Raw genomic sequence first — 27,059 nt, 5'->3', positions numbered from 1 at the left:
CCGCATGAGGATGATGAGTGTTGGGGAGGAATCTGCTTCCACATGAATGAAGATTGGTGTGCAGATGTCACAGTGTTGAAGAAATCATGCAGCCCTCACCCAGAGACCACGTTCATAAACTGTAAAGCCTTCTATTCACAACACCTGGCCAAGCAGGTAACTAACATGGAGCTGAAACATCCAGACTCTCTGCTCATTGTTCTTCAACTGAGCAAATCTGAGCCACGAACGGCCAAAATAAGACAGCACATGCAGTGTCCCACCAGGGACAGTGAGACACTAGACCAGTGCTGCACAATACTAAAGGACGCATGTCGCTCTGCTGTCCCCCCTGCAGCCTTTGGGCTCTGCCATCTCTGTTTGGTTCAACTCTGCTAAGCCTGTAGTTAAGACTGGAAAGATGGACCACTGATGCAAAGCTGAACTACAGGCCTGCTTCGATCTGGATGAACTCGCTGTGACATCTCGCACTAGTTTCTGTGAGGACTTTTTCATTACTTCATCACTTCATCACTTCATCACTTCTGTCAATTATCTTCTGAGTCACTCGTTAAATTTTGTCTGTTGTTGTTTTCACCAATTAAAGACAAAAAAACAAGTTGCTTGGAAATACTGTGTTTGGTTTAGGCAAGGGGTGGAGCCTGGGGAGGGGTGGAGGAGGACTCATCTGTGATGAAGGCTGATTCTTTTACATTTGACTGTTATGTATGTGACAACAAAAGCTGATTTGATTTTAACAGACCAATCAGATTGCAGCATTCTGCCGCGTCATCATACAACATGAAACGTTGATGTCCAGTTGACTCTGTCCGTCCAGTGTGATGTCAGTGCCATGACTCGTTACTCCTGCTACTGTCTGTGGTGAGAATGTCTGTGTGTGTGTGTGTGTGTATGCATGTAGTTGAGGGTGTGTGTTAGTACATATGGAGGGTGGGAGGGTTGGGTTTTTGGTGTTGTTCTGTTTTTTATTTCATATTGTTTTTAACTCTTGTAAAGCACTTTGTGTTGCATTATGTATGAAAAGTGCTTTTTGAATAAAGTTTGATTTGATTTGATTTGATTTGATTTTAGCCAATCACATCCACAGTTAACCAGTATGACCAGTCTGACGCTGATGCCATGATTCTGACATCATCACCTGTGTGTCATGTGACCCTCTTCTGATTGGTTTTCAGGAGAGTCCTCACCTTCAGTCATCAGCTGTCCTTTCTGTCGCCACGAGACCCATGTCCCAGATGAAGAGGTGAGACTTTATTTTTCTAACGATGAGGCAATTCTGTCCTTTTCTGTCCTGGCCAGGTGTCAGATTTGGACAGACTGAAGTCAAATTGTCTTCCTGCCTCTGTCTTCTTCTTATTCAGGTGTGGTTGATGGAGGACGACAGACACATCCTGGCTGTTTTGTCGTGTCAGGACCAAGCCCGCCGAGGAGGAGGTGGCGGGGAGGTGGTGCTGAATCCAAACAGTTTGGCCGGTAAAACGAAGCAACAACTTTATTTTTGAAACGTTCATGTTTTGATTTGTGAGTGAGACAGTCTGTGGACTTTCTGCTTGTCTCTCTCTCTCCCTGCCTGCCTGTCTGTCTGTCAGGAGGAGGAGGCGTGGAGTCGTCTCACCGCTCCTCAGACTGTCTGGTCATCACCATCATGGAGCTCCCTGAGGAGTCTCCATCCTCAGACTCACTGAGCATGCTCAATGTGGTGGGTCTGTACCGCCCCCCCAGTCTGGACTCACTGCCCTGCAACCCACCAGCTCAGAAGTGTCGCGCCTGGACATCCCGCAGCTTCCCCCGCTGCCTGCTGGGGGCGCTCTGCCTGGTCAGTACATTGTAAACCAGTCAAACCAGTAACGGCATGTAGAGACAGACAAGCTGACAGGTGTGTCTGTGATGTGGTTTGGACAGGTGTACTTCAGCTCTCTGCCTCTGGGGATTTACCTGCTGATGATTGGCCAGCTGTGGCTGGGCGTGGTCCTGGTCAGTCTGGTTCCCTCCACGCTGCTGCTGCTTGTCCTCTACGGCTTCTGTCAGTGTTTGTGTCACGAGCTGATGGAGGCGCTCGCCGCACGCACACACGCGCTGCCGTGACGACGACGACATCAGTACTGAGATACAGCAGTTGGGACAACGACACGGTGGCTGTGACACTGGTGAGAATCACAAGAGCAACAACAGTTAAACCAATCACAGAGCAGCATGGGCCATCACACACTTCAATGACCTTCCCACCTGAAGATACAGCCAATCAGACCAGGACCAGGTGATGATGACATCTTCACAGAAAAGAGGCAGAGCCTCATTTATTTTATATTCAGAACCAACAGGACTGTCAGCTGCTGTCACAGGACACCTGTCAGCCAATCAGAGAAGCTGCTGTAGACTGACAGAGACTTAAAATAATACTAATTAACCATGTTGGGAACAAAACGTGTCATTGTTTCATATGTGTGAATCTGTAACTTCTTTTTGTCAACTCTGATATTCATTCAATCCTCCTGTTGTCTGTTTTGTCCATAGTCAGGTGTCACAGTACACAGGGAGTTCAAGGACTGTTAGCCTAGCTTAGCACAAAGACTGGAAGCAGAGGGAAACTGTTAGCATAGCTCCATTAAAGTCCGGTGACCTACAGAATATGCCAAGAGGAAGAGGAAGAGGTTATTTCGACTTGGGAAGAAGTTATTTCCACTTGGGAGTGTTCAGACATTATTCCAGATAAACCAAAATAAAGTCTAGTTAGCTTCTTTTGTGCATTTTGTGCTTGTTTCTGTTGTGCTTCGTGTTTGTCGCAGTTTGACAAGTGAAACCGGAAACAAAACGAATTCTTTTTGGATTGTAATGTTGTATTTTATTGGGACTCTTCTGTGGTTCTGTTCACGTTCATCACATGGACGTGTACATAATTCAGATTACAGTGTGGCTGATGTGACATGAGCACATTCATCTGTGAAATCGTCTCTAGAAAACTGCTTTAGGTGCAGAAGTCTGCAGCTTTTACATGACATGGTGTTTGTGGAGGTGTGGCTGTTGCTGGTTTTCTACATAATAACCAAAACACGCAGATGTTACTGAGACGTAAGATATGACCTCCAACACTGGCTGTCAGTGCTGCACACGCTGAGCCTGACGGCCATCTTTGTGGCTAACGGTGCAGCTGCGACTGGCGATGATACTTGTGTTTGTTGTACTGAATGTGTCACGCTGGGTCTGTCATGTTCTTCAGATGAGCCACTGAGGTTCACAGTTTACACATACCTTTAATTTTACATTTCAGTTCATACACATGTTCAGTAAACACATGCAGCGTTCGCTTTTGATGGAGCTAGGCTAACAGCTTCCCTCTGCTTCCAGTCTTTGTGCTAAGCTAGTTCAACAGCTTCCCACCGACAAAACAGAACAAGATGAGTTAGTCAATATTGGACCGTTCCTTTAAGTTTGATTTTGTTTAATTAATGAATTGTGATGTGGAGGAAGATGATCAGGTGACACTAAGACACTGGTGATCAGCTGACCTGCTGCAGCTGTTGTGTCACTTCCTGTCTGTGAGGTGGGCGGAGCATGTGGATGATCTGTTCCATTTGTTTCAGCGATGAAGCTTTATAACGTCAAATAAACTACTGAAGCACTGAAGCGTGACTGATTTCACAGTTTTTAACGTTTAATACCAAAGTTGTCTCTGCTGCTGTTGTTATTAATTTACTGCTAAAATTGAACTACAAACTCAAGCTGAAGGTTACCCTTAGCCTTCAGGCTAATGTCTCTGCTTGAGCAATTTATCTTAATGTTAGCACTGCATCTTCAGGACAGAGTCAAACCAGTTTCAGGCAGTTTGTCTGTCAAGCTCACCTGTGAACACCTGTGGTGAGTCTGCACTGGGGGTTTAAATTGTTGGCAGTCTACAGAACAATGCTCCATACTGACAAACCTCTTCAAAGTGGCAACAGTGACGACTGTTTTCTTGGATAGAAAAGATTACAACAACAACAGAAGACCTGATCCTTCTGTCTATAAATAACCCCGATATGACGCAGTCTACCTGGACAGGCGAATCCCTGACAGAGAGGCTTGCCTGTGAGATAGAGCTGAGGGTGAAATAAAGAGTCTCCTGGGAGCTTCGAGGATTCAGGTCTCAGCTGGCCTCCCAGCATTAATTAAAAGCACTGATGGTCCCCCAAGAGGAGAGGAGGTGTAGAGTGTTTGTAGAAACCTGTCTAAAGCTGCACAGTCCTGCTCTACAACAGAAGAAGGTGGATGTAGTTGTGATCAGCAGCAGGTAGGACGACAGACTGATTTTATTCTCTCATTTGAAACTTTAAATACATCCTCTTGAACTCACTGAAGTTTTTTCAAACAAAATTTTAACATGCGAAATTTTCGTAGTTCAGTTTGTCTCCCGAAATCAAGCCAAATCTCAACTCTCTGACATTTCCATCACGGGAAGAAACACCAACCTTTTCTTTCATCTTAACATGTGATTATATAATACACAATACATGAATATATTGTTTATATTGCTGATAAGATTTCAAAGCTTTCCATCGGTACTATGGTGAAGCTGCAGTTTGAACAAAAATATATTATTAATATAACGTTAATAATGTTGTTTCAGAAGTCACTGTAGAGTCTGGTAGTTGTTATGAATGTTTTATTGGTCGATAATAAGTCACGAGCCATTAATAAAACAACTTTTGGGTTTTCCTCCTCCAGCAAGTCACTTAATTACATTATTTGTTTTTAAGGTAGAATTTTTGCTTTTAGCTGTTTGTCAATTTTTTTTACACCTTAAAATCTCTTAACTTGTGCATATAATCCGTTATTTTATCCATTTCTAACCCCATATTTGGAATGAACCTCCATTATGTTTTGATAATTTTCAGTTCTGCTCTTCATTGTTAGATGGCTGTTTGTCTGCTATTAAAACTAATATTGAAATCAATGTAATGAATTTATTGACCTTGTTTAAATATGCAGCTCAACATCAACCACAACAAATCACAGGAATGAATTCAGCTGAGCTCCAGTTTGTGTCTCATGTCTCTGCCGACATCAGTCACGTCAGTTATCTGGATCATTGTTAACCAGCGATGTCTGAAAACACTCAGTCAGTCAGTCTGTCAGTCAGTCTGTCTGTCTGTCTGTCTGTCTGTCTGTCTGTCTGGGTGTTCAGGATCTTTGAAGACTCTCTGAACCATCCAGATGAAGAAATATTCCATCTGATGAACAATAAATAACAGAAACCTTTACTGACCCCACCAGGGGTCAGATGAAAAAGGTTTGAACCCGTTTCTCGGGTTGTGACTGTGTTTCCTCTCCAGGTAGCCGGCAGGTGGCCATCTTTGTTTTTTGGAAGGTTTAAGTTGAGTTCGTTCAGTTACTCAGTTTCTGCGTTTGTTTACGTCAGCACTTTATTTTTCTTTGCAGATGTCAGAAAGGCTGAAGAGACAATCTCAGACATCCTGAATCAAAGATTCCATAAGAGATCACAGAGCTTATTGAGTCCTGGTGGTTTATGAATTCATCAACAGCACCGACATCAACAGACCCCAGACCTGTCCCTACTCACCTGCCCTTCTCCCTAGCAGGTGGGTGATGACATCATGAGTCGTTGGCGTCGTTCGGCGGACGAGCTGACGGCACGGCGGCGGCAGCAGGGTGAGTGTGAGCGCGCTCAGGAAGCCCTCAGTCGGGTTACTTCCTGTTTCCAGCAGCTGGCAGCATCGCTCGGCAGCTCGGCCGACTGCAGCTTCCTGCGAGACGAGATGGACGAGATGAGAGCGCTTGCACATCGAATCTGCAGCGGTACAAAGACCTGCACCTGTCTCTCTCTGATATGTCTGTCTGTCTCTCCGTCTCTCACCTACCTGTGTCTCTCACCTGTTTATCTCTCCCTGTCTGTCTTTTTGTAGATCTGTCTGCCTCTGACCTGTCTGCCTGTCTGTCTGTCAGGTCTCTCCCAGCGTCTGGTCCGTCTGCTGTCCGACGGTGACTCCGTTCCCACAGTTGTGGAGGACAGACAGGTGTCAGAGCGTCTTTGGGTTCTCTTCCTGTCAGCGTTAGAGAACTTCCTGTCTGACCTCCGTAAGGCCTGCAATCTGCTTGGACAGTTTCCTCTAACCCAGCGCCATGACAGACGCTCATTGGTCAACACAGGTGAGCTGATGCCTTCAACCTCTTTTTTGGGGACATTCTGTGATTGGCTGAGCCATGTGGCACCGTAGCATCAGGCCTGTGATCAGCCATTCCAATCAAATACACTTCAAATGGGGTTAGTGATGAGGACAGGAACATGGAATCACTTTGTGAAGAAGGCAAGATGGCTAAAAAAAAAGCCAAAGAGAAGGTGAGATGAGTAAAAAAAAAAAAGAAAAAAAAAGGTTATGATCAGACAGAATGAATGTTAACCGCATGAACTCAGATGTGGAGGTTGCACTCTTTCTGTGGGATATGTGGGTTTGTGATTTTTGTGTCAGGTAAAGTGGCATTACTTGCCCACAGACATTCAGCTGACACTAGTTTGCAAAGATATGCTGTTGTTATGGCGTTAGCTGTAGCAGCAGGAAGGATGTGAGTATGATTGTCTGGAGCAGGCGTGCTGGCTCTGGGAAACCATCTCATTCTCGCTCTACGTTCACTGTGCATCCGTGAATTTCGGGGTTCATAGCCTCTGAAGGAGCACTGAAGCGAGGAGTGTATTTGTTAGTGTTGAGATCTAATATCAATGATCTTTCTCCAGAATGGCTTACCCCACATTAAACCTCCTCTAGGCTCCTCTTAACAACCTGCAAGACGTTTACCACCTCGTTTAGAACCACAGGAATTAATTCAAGAAGTCATGGACACTCCACAAGGATCTGTAAAAGAATATACGTTGCTGTGTTTTTCAAGGAAACAGATCGGTGGAGTCTGTCTGTCTCTCTCTGTCTCCCTCTCCAGGATGTATTGATGGCATGGTGGGTGTGGCAGCTCGAGTGGCTTCAGTCCAAGCGCCATGGATCACCTTAGAGGAGGAGCCGAGCCCAGATCTGATCAATCACATTGCAGGATTGGAGGCTATGCTGAGTGAGATGCAACTGAAGGTGAATCAGAACCAGAGAGAACCATCTGTCCTAAACTTCCTGTTTATAGCAGATGGTTCTCTCAGGTTCCGGTATCCGATGGGAGTGCCTTGTATGCAGGGAGAGCGTCTGGGGGGACTATCTTGTGTCCATGTCTGGTACCTGATGAAAGTGTCTTGTACCTGGTGGAAGTGTCCTGCCGTGTTTTGTTTGAACTTGTTGGTGTTCTGCAGGTTCCTGTGGCGTTCTGGTCGGTGGAGGCAACTCAGCCTGCATGGGCTGAAGCTCAAGGGGAACTGGATGAGCCGGATGACAGCTTGGAGGACCTGATGGAGGTCGAAGTTGTCTCCAGCAACATGATGGGTGCCTGCTGCCAGCCATCATGCTGTGGACTGAGCTGTGTCTAGTAGAGGAGGTCTGTTCATCTCAAGCTGTTCAAAACTAGTCAAGACACTCACAGACACACATCGATAATGTTTCATGGCTGTTGATTTAGTGCATCAGAAAGCACTGTGTGTTTTTGAGTGGAGTCATTATGAATTCATTATAATTCACTATGAATGGCCCCAAAACACACTATAGATGTGGTCTTCACAGAAAATGTTTCTAAAAACACAATACAAACATAATATTGAAATATGTCGATTTTAAAATTACAACTTCATTGTAATATCACAACTTTTTCCTGAAAATATAATATTTTCCTGTGAATTCTGTCATATGATTCACACTGAAATTCAGCTCTGTCAAAATAAAAGCGGGCATTATTTAAATGAATAAGACATCATCTGCTCAGTGTGCACATTATGAATAAATCTCACTTCAGTAGTTTAACTTTGTCAGTTCAGTTCTTCGTACACTTAACTTTGGCAGCAAATGCATTAACAGACCTGTTGGAGATCCGTCTCACCTGGAAACTGTTTGAGATCAAAACAGCAGCAGGAAATGACTCAGCACCACCTTGAGTCTATACAGGGAGTCACAGAAACACTTCAGTTTATTCAGCTTGAACTCAGCCTGTAACAACGGTTGTTTTAATAATGTTCTTCTGTGTGGCAGGCAGACTATGAAAATACTTTATAGACTATACGTGATCAACCTGACAGGGTTTATGGTTCAGTGTCAAGACATCAGATCTGCTGCAAATAAACCAGCTGATCAGACTCGACTGCTGGACCTGTTTGAACAAAAGAAATTCAACACAAGAATCAACAGTCAGACTCAAAATCAAAAATTCAGACTTTCAGAAGTTCAACATCAGGTATCAAGAATCCTCAACATGGTCTCAATCATCAAAAAGGCACAACAGAGGATGAGTGTCCTGCGTCAGCTCAGGAAGTTCAACTTTTATGCACATCCACCATCGTCAGGTTTGGATCTGCCACCAAACAGGACAAGAACAGACTGGGACAGACTGTAAGGACTGCTGAGAACATCACCGGTGCCAACCTGCCCTCCATTCAGGACTGACACACTGAGGAACAGGCAGGAAGCATCACTGCAGACCCCTCACATCCTGGAGACCACCTGCTCCAACTTCTGTCCTCTGGCAGGCGCCATAGATCACTGAACACCAAAACCACCAGACACAGAGACAGTTTGTTCCCACAAGCCTGATGGACAGTTAGCAGTGACACCAAAATATCCACTGATTGGACATTTATCGTCCAATAATCAACAGTTTCTAACAGGTACATCATCACTCCTGTCACTGTCAATCTCATCTCTATATATTGTTTATTGCATCATTTTGACTTTTTCTCTATGCTTCCTCTATGATCTATAAGTATATTTAGAGTAATGAGTGAGCCAAAATCCTTATATCTGCACACATAACTTGGCGAATAAAACCAAATTTGAATCTGATTTTAAACAAATGGAATTGTTGGCAACACTTTCAGGGACATTGTTCTACTTAAACAGTTCAAAATGTCCTCCCAGTATCTGTCCTCGGCTGTGGACCATGCATGGAAACTTTTGATGAATCCTTTTGATGATCCTTTTCTTCAGGTTTTAGTTCTTCTAAAAATATATATTTGTACTTCCATACAGTGACGTAAGAACGCAGTTTCCACTCTGACCGTAAATTTAATGAATGAACTCGAAGTTCTCTTAAATATCAGCAAATTAAGAGTCTGATCAAGAGTCACTCGGTGTCTGTGTGTTGAATTAAGAACTTTATTGATACATCACTGTGAACAAACATAAAAATATTGTACAAACACAGAAGACAAAACAAGAAAACAAGGAGCAGCTTCACTTCTGGAAGGTCGAGTGTAGATGAGCTTTAAATGCTGAAAGAGACAAAACAGCCAATGAGAACTACAACTCCCATCAGATCTGTCGTACAGTGAACTGCTGCTGCAGCTGACAGAGGATCAGCACTGTGTCACTAATTACTGATGTGTGATTGGTTCATTAGTTATTATTGATTACAGATGTCACATGAAGAAAACTTCTCCAACACGACAACATGCATCACACGCAGCACTCAGACAACAACACAGTGTGTTTCCAGGCGTCCTTAAAGTGCTGAACACGGCTTGGACATGCCTGTCGCCATGGTTTCTTACTCTTGAAGTTATCGAGGATCAATAAATCTGAGTATCTGTGGTTTTTCAAATAGTTTTATAACAGGACTCCTGCTGCAGCTTTGATTAAGCTCTGCAACAGATATCTGATCAAATAAAGCCGATCAAGATCCATTCGGCTGCGTCTGTGTGCTGCATTTGCGTGCTGCGCCTCTGCGTGCTGCCAGTACCGCACAGCCGGACAGCTTGTGCAGTTGAACAGAGTGAGACGTCGTCTCCGTAGAGGATCTCCTCACGTTGGGTCCAGGAGTTTGACATTCGACTGTTCAACGTTTATTTGATCAGTTTCAGGGTTTTGAATCAGTGTGTCTCCGACATCTTTAATCCACACGCAGTCGATATGTGATCAGGTCGGACTGAGATTATAATGACACTGAGGACGAAATATTGGTTTGTATAACAAACGTAAACTTTGTCCTCTTCAGTTTTTCATCTATTATTAAATAGAAGTAATTATAAATATTGTTATCTGCTTCATCAAACAAATAATTATCAGTGGCTGACGCACCTCACCACAAGTCAACCTGGATGCAGGTAAGAAGAGATTTTTCCCTTTTCAGAGACGATGGACTCATTTTCACTGGACGCCATCAGGTGTTTGTTTCTAACGTCAATCATCTACACGAAGCATCAGTGAAAGCAGCAGCTGTTTCTTACCTTCCTGATTGTCCCAGAGTTCAGCGGCAGCCGTGTTCAGAGGACTCTCGTTGTTCGGTTCTGACGGGAAACGACAAAACAGATTACCAACGGATTCACGTAGAAAACATCAAAACAAAGAAACTTGTTTTACAATCAGTCATTTCAGAGGCTTTTATCCAAAGCCACGTACATATGAATAACATCTTAAGCTTAGGGGTTCAGTATCTTGCCCAAGGACACTTCAGCATGTGGACTGCCCAGGACAGGGATCGAACCACCGACCTCCTGATCACTGGACAACCGCTCTACCTCCTGAGCCACAGCCTTTCTTTATAATATGAGATTATGACAGAAAGTTTGCACCAATGATCAACAAATTTACACAAAGCAGCTAGCTGTTTGACTTTTGACCTGTTAACCGGTTAGTTCACTTTCTTTTTTCTGGTGGTGTGAAAGCTATCAAACTCTGGGGACAGGCAAGGACCACCAGAAAAGGAGAGTCTCAGTTCTGGTTCCAAGAGGACCCTGTTGGTTCTTTTGAGGTCTGAAAGCAAACCGACCAACCACAGAAGACGTCAGTGCTGCAGAGACCTTCTGATCCATCTGTATCAGACACTTTGTAAGGCTGAACCGGTTAGTGAAAACTGGTTGAACTGGTTACCTCCCAGCAGGCTCTGGATGGACAGCAGGATGGAGCGGACGTCATAGAGTGCCGACCATTTGTCCTTCAGGATGTCGAGACAGATGAAACCTTGGTCGTCCACGTTGGGATGAAAACATGGAGTGACAAACTTCACACGAGGAGCCTGATATGGATAACCAGCTGGAAACTCCAGAGACAACCTGTACCTGAGACCGTCATACACCTGAGAGACAGCCGGACCGCGAGGCAGAGACAGAGAGAGGGAGGGAGAGGGGGAGAGAGATTTGATACACAAAAACACACAAAAATAAATAATACATAAACTGAAACTCAACAAACAAAGACATGAAGATCTGTGAGTGGGTCTCTTTAGTCCAACAGGAAAGAATAAACAGCAAAACCACATCCAAGATAAACCACAGAGTTTAGGATCCACCACAAAGACCTTCACAATCCACTAGATCCCCCAACAAAACTACAGATCTACAGGACAGAATAAAGACACTTGGAGACAAGAAGGCTTGCGGTGCTGAGATGATCAGATTCACAGACCTTCACTTCAAACTGGCTGTAATTAAACTCTTAAATGTCCTCAGCTCCAGGATTTTCCCCGACATTCAGATTGAGGACAGAGGATGGAGGACGGGGGACGGGGGACGGAGGACACCGCTCCACTGAAGATGAATTCATCCTCAGTCACTGAGTGGAATCTGTCAACAGCAGCTTCAGGAGGACTCTCGGGACCATCATGAACCACAGAGTCCTTCATGTCCTGACTGAGAAGATCCCAGATCAGCTTTTCACTGAATGATCCAACAACAGATCACATTTCCACCATCAGCATCCGAACTGACACCAAAGACAGATCAAACTATTCTTCTGATTTGTCCATTTCTAAAAGCTGTGGTGTCCATGAGACTCGAGGGCCTGAGGAACAAACTACTGCAAAGATTAACCAGCAGCACGCATACGTCTGTCCACAAAGACAAGTCCAGCCGTCCTCACCATCAGTGAAGTGGACATTATAGCATCACACCAGTCAAATAGCTGCTGTCTCCAACCACAGAGGAGCTTCAACAGCACCTCCACCTTCTGACAAACTGTCAGAAACAAGCCTCCACCCTCAATCTGAACCAGAAGAACACTGACATGTTCAAAAAGACCTGGACACACCTGAGCTCCACAGGTAACTTCAACAGAGCAGAACCACCTGAGAGACGAGGCGAGAGGAGCTTCTTACTCCATCAACATGACATTAGACAGACATCCCAACCAAAGGCCAGCTTCAAACACTGGACTCCATCACAGAACCTGCTTCCCGTAATGGTTACCAGAGCTGGAGTCCTCAACAGAGAATACACAGCAGCAGAATCCCTGACCACTGCCTCGGATCCAGAACTAAAGAAATCCTGGACTCTGGACCAGAGTCCTGCACGGGTCCAATTTTTGAAACCCGTGCCCGCCCCGCCCGTCAATCATCAGACCCGTGAACCGACCCGTTACCCGTGATTACATGCACTAAATAGCCTACAACAGACGGTCTCTCACTTAAAAAAAAAGTTTTATTTTTTCAAGCCTGTTTTAACACAAGATGACAGCGGCCTTCATTAACGCTCTCAGCGAAGTCTTACAGTAGTAGACTGACGAGTCACACACAGACGCACCACTATTTCATATTCACCGCTTGCTAACTTAGCTCGTATCTCCTTCTCCTCCATGCTGTTTTTGTTGTTATTTCCGCGTGCGCACGCCCTGCTGCCGGGGTGTGTGTTTATGTACTGGAGGTCAGAGTGCGTGCTGCGCGGTGCGCAGCGTCTTCGCTGCGTCATGCTGCTTGAAACTAGTGATTTTCATGACACAATAAAATGTTAACCGCCCGCTTTTGGTTCCGTTCCGCCCGTGCCCGTAAAATTATAAATGCATATTTTCAACCCGTTTGTACACGTCAATTGCGGGTACCCATCGGATATCCGTGGGTACCCGGCCCGTTGCAGGACTCTACTCTGGACAGACTGAGCACAGCCTCTGTGTGTGTGTGTGAGAGAGACCAGGTATTTATCACGTTGTGGGGACAAAAATCTGTTTACACAGTCACATTGTGGGGACTCACCTGCCTTATGGGGACAAAATGCAGGTCCCCTTAATGTAACTCATTAAATCTTATGGTGAAGAGTGAGGATAGGGTTACAGTTAGGTTAGGTATTGGGTTAGGAAAAGGCAAACAGTGGTTATGGTTAGGGTAAGGCTCCAGGAAATGAAAGTCTATGTAATGTCCCCACAAGTGATAAAAACACAACGTGTGTGTGTGTGTGTGTGTGTGTGTGTGTGTGTGTGTGTTACAAGTATTTCTATTTTTGATTCCAAGGTTTCAGCGTTCCACAGCTTTGATCCAGTTCATCTTTACTTGCTTCACTTTTATTTTCTACCTGCTTTGGCCTGTAAATGTTTCCTATGCCAATAAAGCCCCTTTGAATTGAAATGAGTGCAGACAGAGACAGACAGAGGTTAGACTGCAGCTCTAATGTCACATGACATCATCGGTGACATACTGATGAGTAATCAATCACTCCTTTGTGTGTGTGTTGGGGTTCATCAATGAATATTTCAAATTCAAATTGTAAAAAAGTGTGAGTGTGTGTGTGTGTGTGTGTACGCACCGTCCCCTGAGCTCCATCGATGGTCCCGATCCACTTGAAGAGATTGTCTGATTCTGGAAACGCTGAGATCCCCTTATCGCCTGACATCTGCATCATCAACACGGAAAGACGTCACATGACCTCAGCATGACCTGATGCTTTTCAGTCACACAGCTGTTCTCAGATCTGATGTTGGAGCTCCAGAGGTTGAAATATTTGTAGCATGGGCCACAAAACGGCAGCACAAGTATAAAACGTCTCCGCAAAGCATCAGCAGAGGCTTTGCTTTCAAACAGAAATGTGACTGCAAAACGAGCCCATTTTCCGTTTTTGAGCAGGGAAATCTGTGGAAGTCCAACATCGTTAAACCTCTGCAGTCAGAATGTCAGATGAAAATTTTCCACCACTGCTTCTCTGATGTCTGATATAACAGCCGTTTCTGGCCTCACAAAAATGATCTTTCTCTTCAACAAAAGCGTCTCTGGAGGTCTCTGTGGAGACCTTTTCCATGACGCTGTCAGAAGAACAAGCTGAACCTTTCAGAGACAAACACTTTTAGAGGACGGACATTGCACTGGCGTTCAATACTAAACTGCTGTCTCCATTCGTCACTTACAGACAAAAACTGGTAATGGGAAACACGTTCTACTGGACCAGAATCCCCCTTTTGTCTGGTGACTGAAATCTTCCCGGACACGTGGACCAACAACAAACCCTGATTCATGGTGCTGCCACAAATGGAAAACTGATGACTTGCTTATTTCCCCAAGTGGACAGTGACAAACTGACCTCAGATCAGAGCAGTCAGGAAACATGTTGCTTCCATCTTTGTTAAAGAATCACTGCTCAGCATCATGTACAAGGCCACGTGTTGTATGGGGACAGGTGGAGGTGGAGTCAAATGTTGTTAGGGGTGGCTGATTTATCCGTACATGTGGCTTCAGGTGACGCCACAGTCGATCCATGCATCACTACCCACCCGGGCAGCAAAGGGGTTCAGTGCCTTGCTCGGGGGCACCTCTGCAGCTACCGGTCCACAGCCAATACTGAAGACTGTGCTGGACTTCAACCGATTCCCAACCCGAGAGCCCCAGACTTCTCTACTGCCACCCCTAAACAAGGCAAGAACCGCTGCTGACCATGTGACTGATGTCTGGTTACCATGGTGAGCGGTCCAAGGGTTGAAATGTGCACACACAAACGACAAAACTCACCATGAGGGTCATGAGCTCCTGCTGTAACCTGCAGACACACAGAGAGACAGTTAGACACCACACACACACACACACACACACACACACACACACACACACACAGAGTTTAACATCTCTCTGACACACACACACACACACACACTTGTGATGTAACACAGGAGGTCTGACAGGTCTGACAGACAGTCTCCGGCTCTGAGCTCCGGATGTGATGACAGAACGCCCTGGGGCTACGGACACTGTTAAAGGACGAACCACTGTGGTACCGTCGGTTACAGCAGGCAGGAAGAGACTGACTGGACCGGTGTTGTGTCTCTCACCGTTTGGACACCGAGCCTTTGGCCGCGCTGCTGCCGCTCTCACTGCCCTTCAGAGCGGCTGTAGAGGAGGCTGCTGTCGCCGCGGGGTCCATGTTCTGGGAGGCCATGAGTGCTAACGGTCCGGTTGCTCCTGGGGGGTGGGCGATAGAGAGAGAGAGAGAGAGAGAGAGAGAGAGAGAGAGAGAGAGAGAGAGAGAGAGAGAGAGAATAAACTCCTCAGGCTCTCCCTTTAAGTTCAGCAGCCCAGCTCGTCTTATCGTTAGCCAACAGCTGCTAATTGGTAGCTACTGGATCCACCGCTGACGAGCGTTTACGGGGTAAACTGTAAGATACATAGCCCGGTAGTACCGACGGTTAAGCAGTCAGCATCCGGTACCGTTAAAACAGCTTCGTTAACAGTAGTTTGTTTTTGTTCCGGTTCCGCAGCGGCTTTAGCTTCATGCTAACAATAGCAGCACTGTTACCGTTAGCTCCGTCGGCTAAATGTATATTAACTCTGTTGTTAGTCCGTTTATAATCAAACCACAGAGAAGAGAAACGAACGGCTGCTGCGGATCAATACGTTCACACAGAATAAATATATTCATGTGAGTAAATTGGAAGATGGATGCACCCGCGGGACTCACCGTGTGTCGGTGCGTTAGCTGTCCGGGCAGGCTGCGCTATAGCCGATTCAAACTGAGCACACTCCCGCCCCCCAGTTTAAACCGGCTCTTCCTCACACACACAGCCAATCAGTGTCCGAGTTTCAAAAACAAACCACCTTGGGTTAGCCAATGACCAGGGCACGGTCGGTGAGAACAGCGATGTAATTGGACAGGGGGAACGTCCCGGACCGCAGTTCAAAAATGCTTTTGAGACAAATGGTTCGAAAACAAATGTTTAGGAATTTTTTTAATTCACAGTTGTATAATAATTATTTAGTGAGTTTTGTATTGTTTTTAGTCAGTGACTGAAAGCACATTTACTCAAGTATACAAGTGAGCACAAGTTAAAGGTACTTGTACTTAAGTATTTAACCCTAACCCTGCAGCATTTGAACTTTGTTCAATCAGTACAGACATGTCTGTGAAGAGTCATTTACAGACAATCTGTAAAAACAATCTGTAAAACTCTGTAAAACATCAATAAAACCAGAGTCAGTCATTTCCAGTCAAAGTGTTTCCTGACAGCAGCTTTCTGAAGTGTCTCTGAGCTCATGTGTTCATCTCCTTTATCCAATCATGTGTTCACAAAGTGGTGAACCTCCATCCTCTATGAATGACTGAGCCTTTCCAGGATGTCCCTTTCATACCCAATCATGGTTCTCTCACCTGTTACCAATCAGCCTGTTCACCTGTGGAATGTTCCAAACAGGCGTTTTTGGAGCGTTCCACATCTTTCCTAGTCTGTGAACTGTGTTGCTGCTTCAGATTCACAATAAGCAGATATTTACAGAAATCAGTTAAGATGATGAGAAAAAACATTAAATATATTTACTTTGTTTTCAGATGAGTTCGTGTCAGAAAGACTTATCACATTCTATTTTAGTTAGGTTTTACACTCACAATGTTTTTAGAAAATGAGGACTTTGTTTTTTCAAAATATCTTGTTTAACAGTGGCCCTCATACACTTCAGTAGCACTAACCGCCTCTTTTTTTTTTTTTTTTATCCATTTAAGTTCTTTCATTTTAATTCCTGCTTACCAAAAGAACAAAAACACACAGAAGTTTACTCTTCTTAAATGTTCAGCTGTTTCAGCTTCTCTGCACTTTCGTTTTGTTTTTCTCTCAGGTCTTTGGACAGTTATTGATTGCTTGTGTCGCAGGGTCAGTCAGTGACTGAAGAACAGAAGAAGACGGAAGCCGACGTAGTGTTTTGAAAGAAGTGTTTCCGGTTTGTTGTCGTTGGTGCTCGCGCTGGGGAAGAGAAAATGAACGCTCCTCCCGCGTTCGAGTCGTTTCTTCTGTTTGAAGGAGAGAAAAAGATCAGCATCACTAAAGACACTAAAGTCCCAAACGCCTGTTTGTTCACCCTGAACAAGGAGGACCACACGCTGGGGAACATCATTCGAGCGTAAGAAGCTAACTGTGCTAATAGAACGCTGACACAGATACACAGTGCAACACTGCTAGCATGCTATCAGGCTCCAGACCGGGTTTGTTAGGCCCGGTCATGTTAACAGGCTAAGAGCTAGCTCCGTCCGGAATTTTTAAGTATTATCAAATAATAATTATTATGGATAACAAGTGAAGTGTTTGAAGAAAACGTACTTTCAAATAGTATGTTCTGTATGAAAGAGAGAAGATTAATACAAGATAACACAGTATCGGCAGGACTGTATATAGTGAGTATATGTGGTGCTACTATTCCCTGATTGTCTACCCCAACGCGGGACTATCCCCGGTCGGCACTCTCCCGCTAGCCAGACTATCGAGCCCACCGACATATAACGGAGCTAGTTATCTTTTTTTATGTTAGTTTTTTGTTACGTACAAGTGTATTTGACATATAATTAGTGACATATTGTTTCAAATACACCTACAGTATGACCATTAGCCTATGAATTGACTTTGTCGTTACGTTTTAACAAGTGGTGGATAAATCCTCTTTCCGTTTCCGGTCAGTTAACGTCACATCACAGATACTCTTGAGTTCGCCATGCCTCTGGTTTGGTAGTACGATGTACTGTATCCTTCGTTCAGTATCTGTGGTAGTAGTTGTAGTAGTAGTAGTAGTTGTTGTTGTTGTTGTTGTAGGCCTAGTAATCAGGGATGGGCAAAGATACATCTAAAAGTATTCCCAAATACAATGCGAAGTACCCAGCATTAAAACAGCCTATAAGTGCACAACATTAACTGTGCATTTATGAAACAGCTAGAAATTATGGTAAAGTAATTATGAAACGGTTAGAAAATAAGGCTACAAGATGCACAGCAGTAACTGTATCTATTTCTAACAGTTACAGTGCTGGGTATTTTGCATTAGTGTTTTGAAATACTTTTATCTGTATCTTTGCCCATCACTGGTAACAATAATATCAACAAATGATAGGACTAATAATGATCACAACCCTTTCCTATAATACTTATACTAGTATGTTACCAATCACCTAACGTGAAATATAATCCGGCGGGATAGATCGTCTAAACCACCTGGGGCTACGCGTCCGTGAGCGAACTCAGTTGGGAGTCTCCGTCTATCTACCGCTACTACACCAGAGTTTATGATAGCGGTAATAAGCACAGGAAGTTAAGAGAGACAACAGGAAGTGGAACTAATGAAAACATGGATGGACAAGTAAAATAATTAACTGATAAACTATTAATCTTAAGACTGGCCTATCCAGTTTGATCAGGACAATCGGCCTTTTATCGTTTTTAAGGTTTAAACGGAAGAACTTCCTGACCGTGTGTGTGTGTGTGTGTGTGTGTGTGTGTGTCTTTAGTCAGCTGTTGAAGGATCCTCAGGTTCTGTTTGCTGGTTATAAAGTTCCTCATCCTCTGGAGCACAAGATTGTCATCAGAGTTCAGACTACACCTGACTACAGTCCACAGGTAAGACACACCTGACATGAGTCTGATTAGTCCCGTCACTCATCAGCGTTTTGTTTTGACAGGAAGTGATGTCATCTTCCTGCTGATGTGTTTTTTGTTGATAGGAAGCATTTACAAACGCCATCACTGACCTCATCAGCGAGCTCTCTCTGCTGGAGGAACGCTTCAGGGTTGCCATCAAGGACAAACAGGAAGGGATTGAGTGACACCTTGCCCCTGATGATGTCACTTCCTCTTTGCAGATCAGATTGTCCTCATGCTGTTTGTGTTTGATTATTGATTTATTTTTATAAATAAAGTGTGTGATGTCCCAACCTGAAGGGTTTGGTGTGTGGTGTAATCTTCACTGTAGATCAGCATGAAGCTGAAGGGCAGGAAACCTGTTTACCAGTAGCTCAGGTGTGACATCATTGGAGGTTGTCTCTGATTCGTCCAAGTTCACAGCAGTGTGTATGTTCTCCAGTGTGTCCAACAGCTGCACTGCATCACTTTATTTTGAGCTGATTTTAACTGAACATGTCCCACATTGTGGACATACTCAAGAACAGTCTAAATAAACCAAAGACTTCCTGGACGTCGTGTCCCGCATCCTGACCGTTCACCTCAGTCTATTTCTGCCTTCCACTTCCTGCTGAGCATTTTGAGAGCGGCCTTCAAACACAGAGCAGCCGAAACACCTCCCGTGGAGCTCTGATGTTCACATATGCAAGTTCAGGAGAGAAACTTTCATTTGATCAACACACTGAAACTAAACTGAAGGAATTTACTGCAAAATGCATCTGAATTCATGTGGCTTTAATTTCCAGTTTTATGGTTCGGAAATTCTGAATTCAAGTCAAAAACTCAGGTTCATATCAGTGACACAAAACCCAGAATGGAAACTTCAACACCTGATAGGTCAGAGTTTAGATCATGTGACTGGCAGACGGTCACCTGACGTTTCTGAGGATTCTGGGTCACATTTTCAGGAAACTGGTCGATGTGTTTCAGAAGGGCTTTTTATTTCTTTTTTAAAAACAGCAGTAAAAATAATAGACAAACAGCCTCATCAGAGTCTGGTCATGTGAGCAGTATGTGTGTGTGGGGGGTGTCACAGGGGTCAGAGGTCAGCATCTCTCTGAGCCTCCATGGCTCTCTGCATCTTCTCCACCATCCACAGAGGAACTGAGAATGGCTTCAACTCGTCCATCCTGACATCTGGACAGTCCCTGCGCACGCACACACACACACACACACACAAACAGCAGTTACCATGGTAACTTCAGACAGAGACACCCATGGAGCTGGTTACCATGGAGGCAGATGCGGTGATGTCAGACTCACTTGTATTCATCACTGCGAGACAGATCCTGGATGTCCTCCTCAATGAGCAGGTAGGCCTGAACACACACACACACACACACACACACACACACACGTGAGACTTTATCACATTGTGTGCATGTTTACATGTTGTTGTTGTTGTTGTAGTAGTAAGTGTTTGCTGTAAGTATTTGCTCACCATCTTCCCTCCGGTCGCTCTCATGTGGTGTCTCTCTGCCAACCACTGCTTATCCTTCGCATCTGCTGCATACTGACACACACACACACACACACACACACACACGAACAGTTGCTCTGAATGAGACATTCAGTCCACCGAGCTCGGCGGAGGACGCCATGATCAGTCCAATGAGTGTGAGCGCTGGTGTGAACCATCCTTCAACTGAATCCAAAGTCATGACTGACAGCACGTTTAAAGCTCATTCAAGCAGTGAAGGCAGCAGCTTCATCCTGCAGTTCCTCTGAACACCACAGGAGGGTGCTGCAGGAGGTACTCTGTCCCCTGAACCGACTGATCCCCTGAACCACAGAAACAACTGTCTCACCTCCGTAAGTGTTCGTCCGGCTGCTTCAGGGTGATCAGTTATTTCTGAACATCCAGCCAGTCAATTATTATTATTATTATTATTATTATTATTATTATTATTATTACTGTTTGTCAATAGTGTTTCCTGACGACTACAAACATCTACTGTCGTATCTCAGGTCCGTCCTATTTACTGGAGCAGTGATCAACGTTTCCATTGTGTAAGAACCTTCTGGATGGTAATGACTGTTCCAGGTATGAGTCCAAAAACCGGTTATGGGCTGTGAGAGGGTGCAGATATTGATCGGAACATGTGCTATGAGGCCACTGTTGACAGAGCAGCTGTTCACTGCTGGCAGACGTTTCCTGTTTCAAACGTTCAGACAGGTTTTGGGGTCTTCAAACTGGATTCACGTGCACTCTGTGGGACGCGTTTCCACCACAGGAACCGGATCTCTCTCTCTCTCTCTCTCTCACTCACACACACACACACACACACTTGCACTTACCTTAAACAGATCAGCGTGTTTAATGTAGATGCGTCCTCTGGTCCCACCCATCCCCAGCGCCCTGCACAGTGACATCACAACAACGCATGATGAGTCACTTCCTGTTTGGCTATTTGACATGTGATGTCACAACGTAGTTTTTTTTTTTTTTGAATAATGAGACTTAACCTGAGGTTCACCTGAGGTTCACCTGTTAATCTGTTGCTTACATGATGTTTCCATGTTGACATGATGTTTACTCACTTGTTGGCTCTGGAGCCAAGAACAAATGTGCTGCTGTCATTCAGTCTGGACGGATCCCACTGAAACACACACACACACACACACACACCATTGTATTTGATGAATGTGATCACCTGCTGTAGGATGAAGTGGTGACACGAATGAACACACACGTGTGTGTGTGTGTGTGTGTGTGTGTGTGTGTGCAAGCTCAGAGTTTCCACAGGTGACCTGCATGGTCACATTTTAAACATCTGCTATGTCTCAGATCCTAGCTGGACCACATATTGATCTGAGGGGGCTGAAGGGGGTGTGACACTAAGAAAGAATCCATCATGCTGCAACCACCTCTTCCACAGTGTCAGTCTATGGGAAAAAGTCTTTTTGAGCCCAGGCGCATTACGAGATGTAACTGGATGATTTGGCGCTGGACACTTCCTGGAGGTCTGAGTGCAACTCTGCAATGTTAGCATGACGTGAGTATTAAGAGCAAAGCTTCTAACGCTAGGGTTAGCTTTAGAATGCTAGTGTTAGCATTAAAATGTTAGCGTTAGCAATTAAATGCAAGTGCTAGCATTAGAATGCTAACACTGGTCAACACTGCTTTTCAGGCTAACTCCAGCTAACACTGCTGAGTTGCCAGTGTTTCTCAGCTGGACCCGCTTTCGGCAGGTCGCGGGCCTTCGTCTGGGCAAAAAAACAAAACGTTAAGAAAAAAATCCTGTGCTTTTATTTTGAAGTGGATTTTTAATGCAGTGGAGATCAATCTTTTTTGCTCAATTTGGGTCGCAGCTTGTCATTAAGGGGTGACGGTGGGTCCCGAAGCCAGACCAGCTGAGAGCCACTGTACTACGCAGACCAGAGTTTACAGATGTGCATGTACAGCCTGACAAAACTGAGATTACAGGTATACAACACACCTGTATGAATAATAACACACAGGCTGCATGCAGTTTGGAGCTCATCATTTCTCGCCGCACCACCTGTCTGATGAAGACACCTGAGACAAGGTCAGTTTGTGTCAGACTCACCTTTGGTCCTTCTCTCTTGATGGGATCAGATTTGAGTTTCATTCTGAGGACAGGAACAGCCAAGAGGTTTGTCAGTTTGTCAGCTGTAACGTACCTGAAGACCAACCATGATGTCACCTGCTACCGGTCAGATACTCACTGAGAGGAGTAGGTATGAGGTCGATCAGAAGAGACGGCTGCAACACCTGGACGAGTCCTCCTCTGAAGACACAGAGTGATGACAATTAATGATACAATTGGTGCTGTCACCTGTCACACCTGGCTGTCACACCTGTCTGACTGCAGCTGGTTTCTTACAGACTCATTTAAATGACCAGTGTTTTTATTTGTTAAGGCCCAATAACTTGTACTTGGACGCAGCTTCCACAGCTCATGACAGTAGCATACACGACCAGTTTTTAAGAGTTAGACAGTTAAAAGCAGACGTGGCTGCGTTCGAGCCAGTCGTCCAATCGGGGAGAAACGTCGTCAAGCGCAGCAGAGATGTCATCTGTTCATGTTACCTGTGGCCTCACTCTCACTGCTGGATGCTGGTTTTTACATACGGACTATTATTTAGTTGTTGTGTCACCTGAACACAGTCACCTGACTACTGAACAAACACCTGTGGGGTTACAGGTGACAGTACCTTCTTGAGGAGGGGGCTTCCTCTCTGACTGTAGTCTTCATCAGCAGGTCTGGACCTCTGACGGGACACACAGAAGCAGATCAGAACTGGATTAGGTTACAACATGGATGTTTTGGATGTTCTCATTGGTCTGTTCCTACCTTGATGGCAACTTCTGATCCTGCCCTCTTCACCTCCCCCTCTGGGAACAGCTGTTTGGCCTGTTGATGACATCAGAGGAAACCATGGGAACCACAGACAGACAGCTGAGCTCAAAGGTCACGAAGCCAGAACCCCGTAGAACCTACTGACACAGCAGCCAGTCATATGACACCTGGTGTGATGTCACAGTGAAAGCTGATTTAAGTCAATGTTTGGCTTTCTCTGTACGAAGGTTTCGTGTATGGTGAACAGGAAGCGAAGGAGAACTGGACAGATACACATGTGGGTTTAGGTGGTCACATGACCGGCACTGCCTGAGGTCACAGGCAGCGATCTTACATGTTCCAGAACGTTTCTACAGGCTTCTCTGATCAGCTGATCGGTCTGAACGTCATCACCAACGTTCTCCTTCACGTTCTCTGCCGCTTTCTCAAAGAACTGCAACAAAAACAACATGAAACCATCAATCACACCTGCTCACATCTTTAACACATCTGTTCACACCTGCTCACATCTGCTCACACATGCCCCCTCCACACACACACACACACACACACACACACACACACACACACACACACACACACACACACACACACACACACACACACCACTGACCTTCTGGTACTTCCTGAAAACAGCCATGATGTCATCGTTGAAGCTGGGCTGAAGAACTGCCCTCAGCAGGTCCATGGACACCTGAGGATCAGTGTAACTATACACACACACACACACACACACACACACACACACACACACACACACACACACACTTAGACCCACTTAAACCAGTATGGACTGCTACAAACCATTACAAGTAAACAAGACAAGTGGTACGTTAACATAGTGTTCCCTGTCACTTATCTCACAAAACAGACTGAAATCTGATCAAATATATTGATCCATGTATCAAATACTCCAATTTCCCTGAGGGATCCTCCCAAAGAGATCAATAAAGTTCAATCTAATCTAATCTAAATATATCAATATGCATAACGTGTTTCAACAGGAGGAACTAAGTGAAGCTTTCAGTCTTCTTCTCTTTGACTATCAATATTATTCATTCTTTGATCACATCATACATTCAGTGTTCATATGAACAACAGCAGGATGACTAAAACATTCACACATCATCATTTTTTATCCATCAGCATCTTCCTCAGTTCAGAGTTCACTTCCTCCACATCAACACTTCCAGGAACTAATAAAGAGCTTTGAACGTGTCATCAGGACTGACTGTGAGACCAACCTGTACTGACCTGACTGTCATGTGTGAGCGTCGTCCTCGTCTGTGGATCTGTCTGTGTTTGATCATCAGGTTCCATGGCTTCCAAAGCACAGACAGACAGACAGACAGACAGACAGACAGACAGACAGACAGAGACACAGAGACACACACACACACACACACACACACACACACACACACACACACACACAGGATGAAAGGATCAATCAAAGAATAGTTCCATTAATTTCAGGTCCACCACCAATGGACCAACGGACAGACAGACAGACAGATATGTTTAAAGTGTGTGTAAATGAAATGTAAGACTTTTTCTTTAAGATAAGATTTAATCAATCACCTGCAAGTCCTCAAACAGACACTAAACTGTGAGCAGTGTCTCACATTCAGTTTTAGAAACTTAACTTTCACTCAAGCATGGCGTGTTCAGTTCCCCTCTGTAACTACTAACACACAACAACTATGTTGTGTATGTGATTAATAAAGGATTATTAAAAAAAAAAAACAGATGATGTGAGACAACACATTCATAAATAACTCACACAATCAATTACAATAACATTGATTAATCGGTTAATCAGCTGATGATCACCACACTAACTCTAATGGCTTAACTGATCACTAATTATTGACCAGGAGAACTACACACAATTTATTCCCAATATGAGTCCATTTATCAATTAGTCAATGAATAGAAAGCATTATTATTTTGTTAATTAATATTCTATGTCACTTATGAATTAGAAGCTCTTATCACAGGACAGACCTTCTGACCTCCATCTTCTTTCTCCTGGACTAAAAATTCTTTTTTTTTTTTTTGCAACCAACTGATATATTTTTAAGCTTTATTTAAATTCAACAGTGGACAAGGTATAGTAACAGGAATAACGTATACACAAACAATCAGACATTTCCAAATTGAGGTAAATTAATATAATAAACCAGGGATGAGAAAGAAGAAAAGAAAAGAATAAATGGAGTAAGGATCAAAAATTAAACGAATAAATAATACATTAGACACAAAAGTTAGAAAAGTAAAAATGTACATAAAGTGGCAGACAAACTCAATCAAGGTATTCCGAATGAACTGAAGGGCAGATAAGCTTTTCTTGTTATTTTCTATATATTTCAGGGACTCAAAATAAAGTTTCAATTCAATTAAAAATAATGTAAATGACGGGATTGCTTTAGACATCTTGGCTTTATGAATGTGAAATGTACCCATTAAGATAAAAAGGTTTCCAATGTTATACTTATTATTTTGAGGAGAAAAACCAAAAATAATGTTTTTCTCATCAAATCGAAACTCAACTGTAGTTTTGTTAAACAGAAATTTCTCCAAGTCTTTCCAAAAAGTAACATAAATTGAACATTTATAAAATAAATGAATTATACTTTCAGTTTCAGCTTTACAAAAAGTGCATTTATCATCAGCATCTGAGAATCTAGAAATGTATAGATTTGTTGGATAGATGTTGTGTAACAATTTAAGATGTAGTTCTCTAATTAATAGGAATTTAAAGGGGACAAGCCATGCTCTACGCCAGTTTATGTCTTTAATTTTAGAATTCCAGTAAACCTTTCCACGCGGTGTTATCTTTCTTTTGTTATGAAAGCGTTCCCTAATATGTTTGTTGGTACATTTGTAACTCGTAAATTGAATGCCATTTATGGAAAGTGTACATTGAGGGTTAAGAGTCTCGTGCTGATTATTATATCCTTTCATTAGTTCTATCAAACCACTAGGAATAGAATTAACTACAGATCTATAGGTCCAAAAATTCAATTTTCAACTCAACTCGAAACAATTGGCTGCCATGACGTCATCTGACAGACACTTCGTTACATCTTCAAAAATCACGCAGCCAATGAGGCTGAACGTCACGACAATAAAGCTAACAGGATAAAAATGACACAAAGTGTCGTCAGACCTCAGACCGGCAGCTAGCTGAGCCCACTGTTTGCTAGCTTAGCTAGCTGCTGCTTTGTCTGTGACTCGTACCGGGCTCTGCTCTGCCTGCTCCGACCCGTCCTGCTCCAACCAGTCCCGGCCTCCTTCGCTGCGGTGGGCTCCCATAGTTGAGACGGTGCCTACTCAGTCCGGTCCGGGTCCTACCGAGCTAACTCTGCTAGGCTAGGCCAGCGCCGCTGAACAAGACCTTATCGGTTCGTCTTCACTCTATTTTAACCTAATTCAACGGCTCTGGGCTAGGCTAACAGCAGCTAAAGCTAACAGCAGCAGCTCAAGGTGTTTAATCTCCTGAACGGATGTTGAAAGAACCGTTACCGGTTTGTGGCCGTGAGTCACCGCGGACAGACACCGAGAGGCTGACGACGTTTCCTGATAAACTTACAGACAGTAATCGATACGGACTGACAGCAGTATTCGTTCCAGGAAGTTACACTTCGGTTTCTTCCGGTGGCGTTAAGCTATCAGGGCCACCAACTGCTTTTCCGGTCATTCACTACAGAATAAAAGCACCATCTCCACAAACACAGAAATACGGCTTTATGAACGTGTTTTTTATTATTATTGATTACATTCTAATATTATTTTATAATCTTCTATTATTGACTAACTTTGCTTGACATTATGACATACAGGGGATTAAATACAGCGAAACTGTCATGAAATGTTTTCTAAAAGTTAAAATTATGATTAGCTCTGATAATTATGAAATAAAGATCTTATTATCTTAGACGTAGATACAAACCAATAACTACAAAACCTTTATCTAATAGCTACGACATATTTATCTTGTAATTATTAGAGCTCCCGTTGGCCTCCAAGAAAAGATAAAGATGTT

The 27,059-nt window shown here is 44.0% G+C and overlaps 5 protein-coding genes across 6 annotated transcripts in view; 3 read left to right on the top strand and 2 right to left on the bottom strand.

Annotated features, from left to right (window-relative positions):
- The window catches only part of LOC143330339 (E3 ubiquitin-protein ligase RNF182), a 5,879-nt gene extending 2,256 nt beyond the window's left edge, over nucleotides 1–3,623 (top strand). The window contains exons 4-7 of the mRNA XM_076746851.1: nucleotides 1,176–1,243; nucleotides 1,362–1,473; nucleotides 1,590–1,816; nucleotides 1,903–3,623. Coding sequence (XP_076602966.1) covers nucleotides 1,176–1,243; nucleotides 1,362–1,473; nucleotides 1,590–1,816; nucleotides 1,903–2,085 — 590 coding nt within the window. The 3' untranslated portion in view covers nucleotides 2,086–3,623. The remainder of the gene's footprint in view (nucleotides 1–1,175; nucleotides 1,244–1,361; nucleotides 1,474–1,589; nucleotides 1,817–1,902) is intronic.
- A 1,919-nt stretch (nucleotides 3,624–5,542) lies between these two features.
- On the top strand, nucleotides 5,543–7,803 carry LOC143330332 (regulator of G-protein signaling 9-binding protein). 2 transcript variants are annotated; one of them, XM_076746839.1, is made up of 4 exons: nucleotides 5,592–5,793; nucleotides 5,941–6,144; nucleotides 6,928–7,070; nucleotides 7,283–7,803. In XM_076746839.1, exons 1-4 carry the CDS (start codon nucleotides 5,592–5,594, stop codon nucleotides 7,454–7,456), a joined length of 723 nt encoding a protein of 240 aa, XP_076602954.1. In that variant the 3' UTR covers nucleotides 7,457–7,803. The 2 variants fall into 2 exon arrangements, with proteins under 2 accessions (XP_076602944.1, XP_076602954.1); XM_076746829.1 differs by having other exon boundaries at nucleotides 5,543–5,646; nucleotides 6,928–7,803.
- Nucleotides 7,804–9,206: 1,403 nt separating this feature from the next.
- LOC143330318 (ubiquitin-conjugating enzyme E2 C-like) lies at nucleotides 9,207–15,213 on the bottom strand. The gene is made up of 6 exons (XM_076746801.1): nucleotides 15,090–15,213; nucleotides 14,773–14,800; nucleotides 13,580–13,666; nucleotides 10,941–11,145; nucleotides 10,298–10,357; nucleotides 9,207–9,343 (listed from the first exon to the last, which is right to left on the bottom strand). Exons 1-6 carry the CDS (start codon nucleotides 15,194–15,196, stop codon nucleotides 9,306–9,308), a joined length of 525 nt encoding a protein of 174 aa, XP_076602916.1. The 5' UTR covers nucleotides 15,197–15,213; the 3' UTR covers nucleotides 9,207–9,305.
- Nucleotides 15,214–15,260: 47 nt separating this feature from the next.
- Nucleotides 15,261–18,946, top strand: polr2j (RNA polymerase II subunit J). Its single transcript, XM_076746814.1, has 3 exons — nucleotides 15,261–17,145; nucleotides 18,518–18,626; nucleotides 18,731–18,946. Exons 1-3 carry the CDS (start codon nucleotides 17,003–17,005, stop codon nucleotides 18,830–18,832), a joined length of 354 nt encoding a protein of 117 aa, XP_076602929.1. The 5' UTR covers nucleotides 15,261–17,002; the 3' UTR covers nucleotides 18,833–18,946.
- Nucleotides 18,947–19,610: 664 nt separating this feature from the next.
- LOC143330515 (deoxynucleotidyltransferase terminal-interacting protein 1-like) lies at nucleotides 19,611–26,687 on the bottom strand. The gene is made up of 13 exons (XM_076747165.1): nucleotides 26,255–26,687; nucleotides 24,266–24,333; nucleotides 23,625–23,721; nucleotides 23,346–23,444; nucleotides 23,006–23,065; nucleotides 22,866–22,922; nucleotides 22,377–22,438; nucleotides 22,238–22,280; nucleotides 21,228–21,286; nucleotides 20,985–21,045; nucleotides 20,128–20,199; nucleotides 19,950–20,005; nucleotides 19,611–19,834 (listed from the first exon to the last, which is right to left on the bottom strand). The coding sequence occupies exons 1-13, from the start codon at nucleotides 26,327–26,329 to the stop codon at nucleotides 19,726–19,728; spliced, it is 918 nt and encodes a 305-aa protein (XP_076603280.1). The 5' UTR covers nucleotides 26,330–26,687; the 3' UTR covers nucleotides 19,611–19,725.
- Between the last annotated feature and the right edge of the window lie 372 nt (nucleotides 26,688–27,059).

This window comes from Chaetodon auriga, chromosome 2, assembly GCF_051107435.1.
Source record: "Chaetodon auriga isolate fChaAug3 chromosome 2, fChaAug3.hap1, whole genome shotgun sequence".
NCBI lineage: Eukaryota > Metazoa > Chordata > Actinopteri > Chaetodontiformes > Chaetodontidae > Chaetodon > Chaetodon auriga.
Note: the sequence above shows the minus strand (reverse complement) of the source record. Positions and strands in the feature narration are given on the sequence as shown.

What these genes read in the sequence shown, in the direction of transcription:
- LOC143330332 (XM_076746839.1), top strand. Translation starts at nt 5,592, where the DNA reads ATGAGTCGTTGGCGTCGTTCGGCGGACGAGCTGACGGCACGGCGGCGG. An exon ending in TGCACATCGAATCTGCAGCG is followed by an intron (nt 5,794 to 5,940) that starts GTACAAAGACCT and finishes TCTGTCTGTCAG; the next exon opens with GTCTCTCCCAGCGTCTGGTC. An exon ending in ACGCTCATTGGTCAACACAG is followed by an intron (nt 6,145 to 6,927) that starts GTGAGCTGATGC and finishes CTCCCTCTCCAG; the next exon opens with GATGTATTGATGGCATGGTG.
- LOC143330318 (XM_076746801.1), bottom strand. Translation starts at nt 15,196, where the DNA reads ATGGCCTCCCAGAACATGGACCCCGCGGCGACAGCAGCCTCCTCTACA. An exon ending in AAAGGCTCGGTGTCCAAACG is followed by an intron (nt 14,801 to 15,089) that starts GTGAGAGACACA and finishes GTGTGTCTGCAG; the next exon opens with GTTACAGCAGGAGCTCATGA. An exon ending in CATCCAGAGCCTGCTGGGAG is followed by an intron (nt 10,358 to 10,940) that starts GTAACCAGTTCA and finishes GTTTCCCGTCAG; the next exon opens with AACCGAACAACGAGAGTCCT.
- LOC143330515 (XM_076747165.1), bottom strand. Translation starts at nt 26,329, where the DNA reads ATGGGAGCCCACCGCAGCGAAGGAGGCCGGGACTGGTTGGAGCAGGAC. An exon ending in GATCAGAAGTTGCCATCAAG is followed by an intron (nt 22,923 to 23,005) that starts GTAGGAACAGAC and finishes GTGTCCCGTCAG; the next exon opens with AGGTCCAGACCTGCTGATGA. An exon ending in GAAGCCCCCTCCTCAAGAAG is followed by an intron (nt 22,439 to 22,865) that starts GTACTGTCACCT and finishes CTGTGTCTTCAG; the next exon opens with AGGAGGACTCGTCCAGGTGT.
- polr2j (XM_076746814.1), top strand. Translation starts at nt 17,003, where the DNA reads ATGAACGCTCCTCCCGCGTTCGAGTCGTTTCTTCTGTTTGAAGGAGAG. An exon ending in CTGGGGAACATCATTCGAGC is followed by an intron (nt 17,146 to 18,517) that starts GTAAGAAGCTAA and finishes GTGTGTCTTTAG; the next exon opens with TCAGCTGTTGAAGGATCCTC. An exon ending in CACCTGACTACAGTCCACAG is followed by an intron (nt 18,627 to 18,730) that starts GTAAGACACACC and finishes TTTTGTTGATAG; the next exon opens with GAAGCATTTACAAACGCCAT.